The following is a 9865-nucleotide window of genomic DNA, read 5'->3' as shown; positions in this document are numbered from 1 at the left end:
CCGCCTCCGCCGGCGTGTCCCAGCGCCGGAGGTCAGCTGCTCTCTTACGGGCCTAACCTGTCGCCCCATCATATGCAACAGACCCATGGGGACGCGCAACAGTCGAAAAGAAGGAGGTAACTTGTGTATTTCGATTTTTTTCTTACATTCCTTTGGGACTCCGGATTTTAATTCTGCTACGATCCTCGAATTTTAATACTCGAGTCTCTATCATGTTAGCGACGAAAAGGATTTGTAGTGTTTTAAGAAAATGTTCGACGTAAAATTGAGACGAAGGAACGTACCAGTGACGATTTTTTTCGGGTTTTAATCGAATTTGAAATATTTTTTAATATTAAGAAACAACATCGGGTCGGAAATGATAGAAAGAACGTAGTTTAGTTAAGGCGAGTATGAGAAGAGCTTGAGAATGTTGAAGATTAGCTATCGAGTGGAAAACAAATTTTAATCTATTTAATGTGTTGTTGTTTGGCTTCTAATTCGTTTGTAATTAAATGAGATCAGAGATAATCTTGATGGATGGGTGACTTGATTTTTCTGACGAAATGAAGCTAATATTTTCAGTTACGTAGGTTAGTTCTTTAGGTATTTAGTATGTTTATTGTTAGAATTTCCGTTGAAGAAATAGGCTATTTTCTTAAAAAAAGAAACCGCGCAGTTCGGCGTAATCGATATAGAATAGTTATAATTAGCACGAGAAGATGGCCAAGTGAATTCTTGACCCATATGCTTATGAAGCTGCCCTGGTCTGGTCTTCTCTTTGATTAAAAAGATGCGGCCTTACAAAAAGGAACACTGCATCTTTCCTTTAAACAAAGAACTTGCATTGTGTGACAATATCATTATGTGAATCACTTCCACTATATACTTCAACTCATGATTTGCTTACTAACACTCTAATTTCCAACACTTTAATATGCGTCTGTAGAAAGATTTACATAATCGCTAAATCCCCTTAGCTTTTTACGATTGAATTTTTCTTTTCTTATGACGAAAAAAATGACGATTAATTATATCTTTTTAACAAGAAGAATAGGAATTCACAATTGTTATTAACGAGTTGTTTCACAGCAATGCAGTGTTATTAGAATAAATTAAAATAATACCTAAAAATATTTATGTAGCTATTGACCATTCGGCAGTATAATAAAATGAAGAATTTAGAACGAACAATTTTGAAAATAATTATATATTTCTTTATCCTCAAGATTTCTTGTATTTCTAATATTAGGGAAAAGAAATTACAAAATTCAAATAATTACAAATAATATTACGACACATTAAATCTCAACTCCATAGAAAGCTTCCATTCCACCAATTCTATCGGAAATTCCAACAAGAAACGACTACATTCTCAGATCTATTAACAACTCATTCCTTTTTCTATCTGTTTAGTTTATCTCTCCTCAAATCGTTCTCGATAGAAAACACGTGGTCAAGTCAGTATCAGGACATGAATTCTAAATTGTAAATGACTATTCTGCATGTTTAACGAAGGAAATAAAGTAAAGAAGGAGGGAAAAAAAATGAGATCCGAAAGGACAAGAGAGACTGGCAAAAGAATTCCAAGCTATGCTGCGTCGTGTACGATCTAGTTTCACGTTGAAATCGTGACCGTTGTTCTCGCAATTGCTTATTGAAATTGAGAGAGGCAAGCGTGTGTTAGCGGTCATGGATTCGCTATTCCCTTAAATCAATAGCCCACGGGGGATACTTCTGCGGTTACCGTTCGGGAATTTCTTCTATCAGACCATTACCGTGTCGATTTATGCCAGATAGATCGGACAATGAGGATTATCGCGAAAGTAATCCGGATTTCTAACTGAACCACTTCGGGGATTACTCTACGTGTGTCCTTTCAGCGAATTTTTATCGTTTCTAGTTCGAACTATTATCAGTTTTCTTTCGTTTCTTTTTTTGGTGGGAGAGGGAGAATTTTTATATTTACATTATGATGGAAATCCGAATAAAAGTTAAAGAGATATTGGAAAAATGAGACAAGTCTTATTGTTAGCGAAGGAAAGTTTAGTTTTCTCTTTTTCTGTTCTATGAATTCTTTTGGAGAATTAGTATCGTTTCTACAATAGTTTCAAGTTTCGTCATTTTTCTTCCTTTTATTATATTTTTATAAAAAATTTGGTGGAAATTTGGAGAAAAGATTAGAAGAGTATTGTAAGTAAGTATTATATAAAAAAAAAGGAAACAGGAAGTGGAATTTTGGTAAAGGAAATATTAATTTTCTTCTCTGTTCTATGTTAGTCCATTTGCAGAATTTCGTTGGTTTCTATATTTCATTTTTGTCGAATTATTTAAATCGATAAAAATCATTAACCATCTCTGAAACATCTATGTGCTATCGAAACTATGCGACTTTGCTATCTAAAACTTCCGAAATTCCTCAATTTGACCCCTCTAATCCACATTGATCGTTGATACGTTCGCGAACCTATTAAAAAGAGTTAAATATGATCAATGCTTTGTACTTGGTTGCAATCGTTCCCTCAAACTTTGAACAATCAAACACTCGAGTAAAATTAAAATCCACCTGTTATCTCTGAAATTAATCAAAACTCGATTAATGTTTTCAGAAAGTATTCGATCTACAAATCGATTTGTTTTGATGATGCAACAGGAAACTCGAAATCGTGGAAAGAACAATGTAAGATAAGAGGACAGAATCATAAGAGACGATTGAAAGGAGTGCCTTAATTGGCCAAGTGAACTTTGATACGGACGACGATCGTCGAAATAGCATCGTCGAATGCTGAGTTTCTACATGAGAATTATCACGTACCGTGTTATCAGTGACAAAACAGTCCCGCCGTATTGGTAATAATTCTGCGTGGTTTGACGATTGGCCAGAAACGGTAGCTACTACTGTTGCTTTTGAATCGAGATAGTTGGATTATCGGCGAAATCCGCGTAAAAACAGCGTGGACCGTCGTAAAATCGCTTTACCGTCATCACGTGAACGGAAACACGAATATTATAGAATAGATAGCGAATTTGAAAACGTATTTACAGTGCACTATTACCATGTTACTCTGGTATTTTTATTCTTCTCTTCTTTTATTTCATTTCTTTTCTCGTCTTGTTTTTAACAAGGATTTCTTATTTAACATGTTTACCGTGACTGTGGTCATCGATTATGATTACGTCGGTTACTAAATTTTTTTAGAACGATTAAAACGAAATAAATTTCATGGTCTAACAAATTTTCAGCGATGTGACTGACTTATATACTATTGTGAGAAAAAATGTGCAGATAGAATGTAATATTTTGCAGAAACTAATCAACATTAAAAGATTAGCAAGTACTGTACTATTTGTCAAATGCGTTATTCGAATAAATTTCCGAGAAAGGAAATTTCAACGACTAAGAATATGAACTGATAACTTTTAAAGCGGTTTTAATCGCTTTGGTACCTTTTTCCTATCTTTAACGCTTGCGACACTTAAATTTAGCTATCCAAATTCTCTAAACAAATGATAAAGTTTTTTCCTCTATATAGAAAGTTTTCTTTACATTATCGCAATTTTTGTAATTCGTATCGTTTCATATTTCTCCTCGTATTTACTACTTGCTTGCTTACTATTTACTATTTTGTTAATCAATCCACTCTTTACAGCTTTCTTAATATTTTCCATATCTTCTTTGATTTCTATACCGTTATAAAAAATCATAAAAGGTAACATTGCTTAAATGAACACAATTAAATTTTTTTCAATGTGATTTTCAACCTACAACATGTCGGACATAATACTTGTAGATGGTATGTAAACTGTTTATTACAAGATCGGCAAATTTTTTACAATGATATCCAAAACACGTCGGTTGGGCGGATTATAAATAATGTCACGTTTTGGCGGAAGTAAATTGCTTCATTATTGTACAATGTCTTGTGTAACCAACGGCAGAGTTCATTATATATACAAAAGGACTAAAAAACGAATGTGCGTACGCGTACGACTTCCTCATACTTCGGCCCCCCGATACCTCCGGAGTTATAATGTTTATTGCGTGACTGTTTTTCAATCAACGCGATGTCGTTTCTACGAAATCTTTTTCCCGTTTAATTTCCGTTTGATCAAAACGAAAGCACAGAATTTTAGACGGTATAAATAGTACATAAAATTGATTTATCAAATTAATTATCGAAATTAATTAATTGAACGAATGAAAGTATGTAATTGAGTAAGTGAAATTAATTTATGAAATTATGTAACTTAATGAATGGAATTAATTTGTGAAATTGATTGTAATATGTAATTGATTAAATGCAATTAATTTCATTCAATACAGAAGACTAAAAAGAGTATCGAAATAGAAAAAGGAACAGATAAAAGAAACGAAGATGACGAATAAGAAATATTTTAGTCTCAAAATATTTCGCAAGAATACTGATGTGTTAATTTAAAAAAATTGCAAGAAATTCGACAAAATTACAAATTTACCCCTAATCTCGTTCCTCTTCCTAAGTTGCAAGAAATTTGACAAAATTAGAAATTTATCCTTAATCTCGTTCCTCTTCCTAAATTAATTTCATTTATTCAAACCCATCTTAGAAAGAGGGAACTGAACAAAAAAGAAAAGAGGAACATCGGATAACCCGTTTCGCTTTCCAGCTATTGCTATTTTCTATATTCGCACGTCGACAACAGGGGTATAAAGATCCCTTTGTTGGAAACGAAAAGAGACCCTGAACAGCGGTAGCCGAGCATTGGCATTTCTACGATCGTGTAAAAACTCGATCTATCGAAAGGGCAGTCGTTGCCGGTGGTAGAGCCGTGAAAGGGGCTTTTTTTTCCCTGCTACCATCGCTGCCACCTCCGCGATCCTCCACGCGGTTTTTCCATCGTCTGGCCATTATCCTCGCCGGTTTATTCTCACTTTCGTCGAATCCGACCGAGTCACGCTCCATCGACTTCTTCCTCCTCCTCCTCTTCTTCTTCTTCTTCCTGTTCCTCGTCTTCTTCGTCAACTACTGTTCCCGGACATTCTTACGGTTAGCCGCGTCACGAACGAATCTTCTCGTAGCCTTGATGATGTATCAGTCGGGGATCTGGCTAGTTTTTACGAGATCATCGTTGTCTCTCGACCATCTCAAAGAGATGGCACGAGAAGTGATTTGATTTTCCATGGATTGCAGTTCGTTTCTCTTTCTCCGTTTCGTTCCTCTTCTTTCTTCTTTTCTGTGTACTGTTCCTTTATAATTCTTTAACGAGCGTTCTAATCTGTTAACTTGGGTCGTTTCTTAGTCTAATGCTCTTTCGGAAAAGGAATTTAAAGCGGAAATCTGGTGGAAAGCTAAGCCAAATCATACTGTGCTAGGCTGAGACTTATTTGATATATTAAAATAGAAATAAACAACAAGATAGAAACTAGGATCTTGCGTAGGTATAAAAATAATTTTTAACTATCTTCTAAACCTAATCGAAACAAATTTAAGGTAAATTTGATGTGAGTTATTGATATAAGAAAAAGAGAATAGCAATATGTTGATATGTTAGATTACCATATGTTGATATGTGAAATACTAGTCGTTTAGTAAACTCCAGCATTTCATATATTTATAATTTGCATCGAATACTGAGAGAGTATACCTTCATTTATGACATTTTAGGACGATGCGATATTAATTACCAATAACTACCAAGGATAGAGATAACATTTAAAGGGATAGTGTAAATCAACACTATAGACAACAAAGAAGAAAAATAGTTACTTATAGTACGTACTGGTATACTTTTTTTATAGTAAAAGATAGTACTTTTCTACTTATAATACGTTTGTATGCCGTTTATTACCTAAGCTTATAATGAGCGAAAGCCTAACACAAGAATAATAATGGAAAGGAAATATTAACCGTTAAGCTTGATAAAAGATCAGAAGGGATTACAAAAGAATGCATTTAAGAAAAATAAACCATTTAATATTTTTTCATAAACTCTTACCTTTTAAATAATGCATCAATAAATACATTAATCATCATTCTAATAAATAAACCTGCACTTCTCAATGAATGGAGTTTCGCTTTCGATTGAAGAATTAAATCTAAAATAAATTGGATCTTATGCAAGAATCTAATAGTTAGATTGAAGCATTAAAATAAATTTTCTTCGGTTGGTACGATATTTGTAACAATGATTCTTTGTTGAGGTTTTAATTCGCGTATGTTAGACGCAGGAATTATTCGTCTGTAATACGTTAATTTTGCTGAACAATCATGGCTCGTATGAAGATGCGTGTCGATACACGTTGTATGACATAAATATGCATTACGCGATGCGTTTAGCGAGCGTTACTAATAAGCAGTTAATTATGAACGAAAATAATAAGCACGGCCGCCTCAATCTTGAAACACACTTTTCTCGTCGTCTGTTCATCCGGTTCAACGACTCCTCGAGAGGAAAGCGTCTATTGTAAATTAGATGATATATCGAACGATCTGTTACTGTCATATTAATTAGATAAAGTTTTTATTTAGGATTTCGTATACAATTATGAAAAATAAAGATAGATTTCTTTAAATTAAACATTTTTTTAATTTCAACATTCGTAAGAAATTTAAACGTAAAACATCTACCTAATGTTATAACACAGAAAAATATAAAAAATATTCATTATGACGTTCAAAGTATATAACAAATTTGTATTTAGATTCAATTTCTTTGATTGCGTTCATAAAAATATGAATATACAGACATAGTCCATCAATAAGAGCAATGAATAAATATTACGCGTATAAATAAATAATGTATATACAAATAAATAAACCAAATTTTTCAATGAAATTCAAAATTTATTTTAAAAAAAGTGCAGCAAGTTGTCCAATCAAAATGTATTGCGCCGTTGCTTTCTATAACTTTGAGCCATCTATCAGGTAAATGATGAATTCCATGGTGGAAAAATGCTGCGTCTTTAGACAAGATCCGATCGTCAGGTGATTTTCGCGTCTGATCTTCTAATTGAAAGTGGGTATCGGACGAGGCGCGTTGCATCCGACAATTAGTAATCCGAAGGAGTAATGTCTAGCGAATAAGCTGGCTGCTGCAAGACGTGCGGAGCAAGACTCATTATGACGTCTTTCATAGTAGAAGCAATGTGTGGTCCACCGTCGTCACGCAGCAATTTCACAGAACGTCCTCCTTTTTTGGTGCTAATTTCTCATTACGTGGTATTGACAAAATCCGCAATCACTTAGTTGCCAACCGAATAGATGGCCCAATAGAAGTCATAAAAAGCAGCGATACTTTGATCGAGCAGCTTGTGGTATTTTTCTTTTAAACAGACTTTGAATTTCATTAAAAACATTAAATTATTCATTTGTATATTTAATATAGTATTAAGTACATCACAGATTAGATGTCTGCCGTCGATGGTGAAAATGTCTAAATGTAGAATGAAAGTATATGTATAAAATGTATATATAAAATATCGAAATTGAAAATAGATTAAGAGATATGTAAGATATAAAATTTACTAAAGTTCATAATGTATCAATATGAAATTTTTTGTTATCCGGCATTATAGTATACCGTCCTAAAAACAACAGGGCCGAGGCGAAGAATTCTCCTTGGTTAGGATGTTACGTAATGTAATGATCTGGTAATCGGCCGCGTGAATTCGCGAACGGCCACAAATCTCTACTACGTGACGAATTCCGCGAGCACCGGGTTTTGTTTGGTCGACGCGTACCACGTTAAGCTGGTTGGCATTAGGCGGACAGCTCGTGGCTACCATCGGAACAGCTTGTGTTTCCTGCATCGTATTTAAGAGGAATCCACCGATAACACTATCCAGCACAGATTCTTCTCGTTGAATTTTTATCGTTCTCTGATAATCCTCCTTCAAGGCTTCGCGTAAATATATTCCATTTTACCCTTTAGTAAATTTGTTTATATTATCTGAATAATAGCGATTATTTATCGTTTGAATTTATCTTTAAGGATCATTTCGTTGAAAAGTTTCTTATGAAGAGAGAAATACGGAAGTCTTACGATTAAGAGTTTCATTCTTGTATCAAACTCTACCTCCAAGCAATACGAATCTTTTTATACGTTAAAAGGAGAACGAGTCTGGAATATAAAAATTCAAAGACCATAACGTAGTTAAGAAAGCTAGTTACATAGATAGCAACTCTTCTTTCTCCAAACGATGTTCAGAACAGAGTGAAACTTCATTAATTACATCCCCTCTTAAAAACAACCGACCACCCACTAATTAAAAAACTTTTCACCCGGCAACCAAAATTTAGCCTAAACAGCTTCGAAAGTGGCGTAATCGTTTTTAAACGAGCGTGTAGTAACAAAAATGAGAGAAAAGAATGAGATTATAGGTAGAAAGTGGGAGTCAGAGTCGATAGAGCAGTTACACGGTGCATGAACAGGGTGGTAGCAAACGTTTCGCCGGCAATTAAGCGGATCTCCCTCTAATTTCCTCTTCCTTTTTGCGTTTTGGTCGCGTGACTTTCCGCTCGAGGCGAGCCCCCTATACTTGTATCGGAAACAACAATAAGAGTTTCCTCAGCCGTGAGAATGTTCCCCTTCATCGTCGTTTTCGTTCCATTCTACCGTGAAGCTCAAACCCCGATTCTCGTCCACTCATTGTATCTTTCGTCGCGGTCCGGACGACCTAAAACGACCCAGAAATTTTCTGGCAACCGATGAAAATCCACCCTTCGCACGAACGTGCGTTCCGACGCTTGTTTCTCCCTTTTTGTTTCCTGTGATTCTATTGTTGCCTGGAAGTAATTCCATTCGTCGAACCGTTCCGCTATGACTAACGAACTGAAACGATCCAGATAAATTGCTCTATTTTTGCTACGCTTTTATCGAGCAAAAAGGAAGAGAGGAGAGTGTGAGGAGATTTTGGTAAGAGGTGGAAAGAGGCGTGAGTGATCGGTTCATTGAATTCGAGGGTGAGAGTTCCTGTGAGGGTGCAACAGGTATTGGAGCGATGTTGATGACATTGAGTCTGACGAATACTCTCTGACAAGTTTTTTAATGTACAGTGGCTATATATAGTATTGATATACCGTTGTATTTATTATTGTATTTGGTAATTGTGATTTGTCGTTCATATCGTAGGATTTCACGATAAGCAGACTCAGTCACGTGTTGCCAGATGTGCATTTAATCGAGTACTACCCAAAAATTTCGTTTCAATAAATGCAGTTCTACTATAAATCCGAAGCAGATCGTGTTTAATACTAAAAACAAAGAACATTACATTAAATTATTTTGAAACAAATCACTGGTCCTCTATAAATATTTGTCATTCAAAGATTTAACCTCCAGTTATCTGATGCAAATAATCCAAACTCTTCGGCGAAGCTCTATGAAATCAGTGGAATTCTATCTATGTGAACTTTGGAGACAAACAATGAAAAGTCACTGATTGTTTCCATTATCGATGACTGTTCGTTTGTACAAAAACGGCTCACATTCAGATAAGCGCTAGCCCAGACAAGCTTCAACAGAAATATAACTTTAATTGGCTATTAACTAAAATTCTATTTCGACAAATAGAGCTGTACTATAAATCCGATACAAATCACAATTGATACTCGAATAAATTAAATAATCCTGAAACGAGTTACTCATCACCTACAAGTATTAAACATTCAAAGGGTTGAATCAGCACTTAGCTAATCCAAGTAACCCGAGTCTCCAGCCAACCTCACTCACTCTACTCTACAGAATCTTGTATAGCGATCGTGGCTCGCGGAAAACTCGGTGCAAGAAGTCGGCGTATGTACAAGAAGAGGGTCGGCAGGAACGATCGGGGAGGCGGTGACCAATAAGGTCGGCGGAGAACGGATAAGAGTCCCGGAGTCGGAGAACGATGGACCGCCTCCTGGGC

At 35.3% G+C, this 9865-nt stretch overlaps 1 protein-coding gene across 7 annotated transcripts in view; it reads left to right on the top strand.

Moving 5' to 3' along the window:
• The window catches only part of LOC100740860 (aryl hydrocarbon receptor nuclear translocator homolog), a 47937-nt gene that overhangs the window by 8421 nt on the left and 29651 nt on the right, over positions 1 to 9865 (top strand). The window contains exon 1 of one of the 7 annotated variants that reach the window (XM_024366383.1): positions 7 to 116. The exons of the other annotated variants lie outside the window; for them this stretch is intronic. Coding sequence (XP_024222151.1) covers positions 73 to 116 — 44 coding nt within the window. The 5' untranslated portion in view covers positions 7 to 72. Of the gene's footprint in view, positions 1 to 6; positions 117 to 9865 lie in introns of those variants that run through there. 7 annotated transcript variants of the gene reach the window in all.

The sequence above is a fragment of the Bombus impatiens genome, unplaced genomic scaffold, assembly GCF_000188095.3.
Source record: "Bombus impatiens unplaced genomic scaffold, BIMP_2.2 scf_0217, whole genome shotgun sequence".
Taxonomy (NCBI): Eukaryota; Metazoa; Arthropoda; class Insecta; order Hymenoptera; family Apidae; genus Bombus; species Bombus impatiens.
The sequence above is the reverse complement of the archived record's forward strand: the minus strand, read 5'-3'. Positions and strand labels throughout refer to the sequence as shown.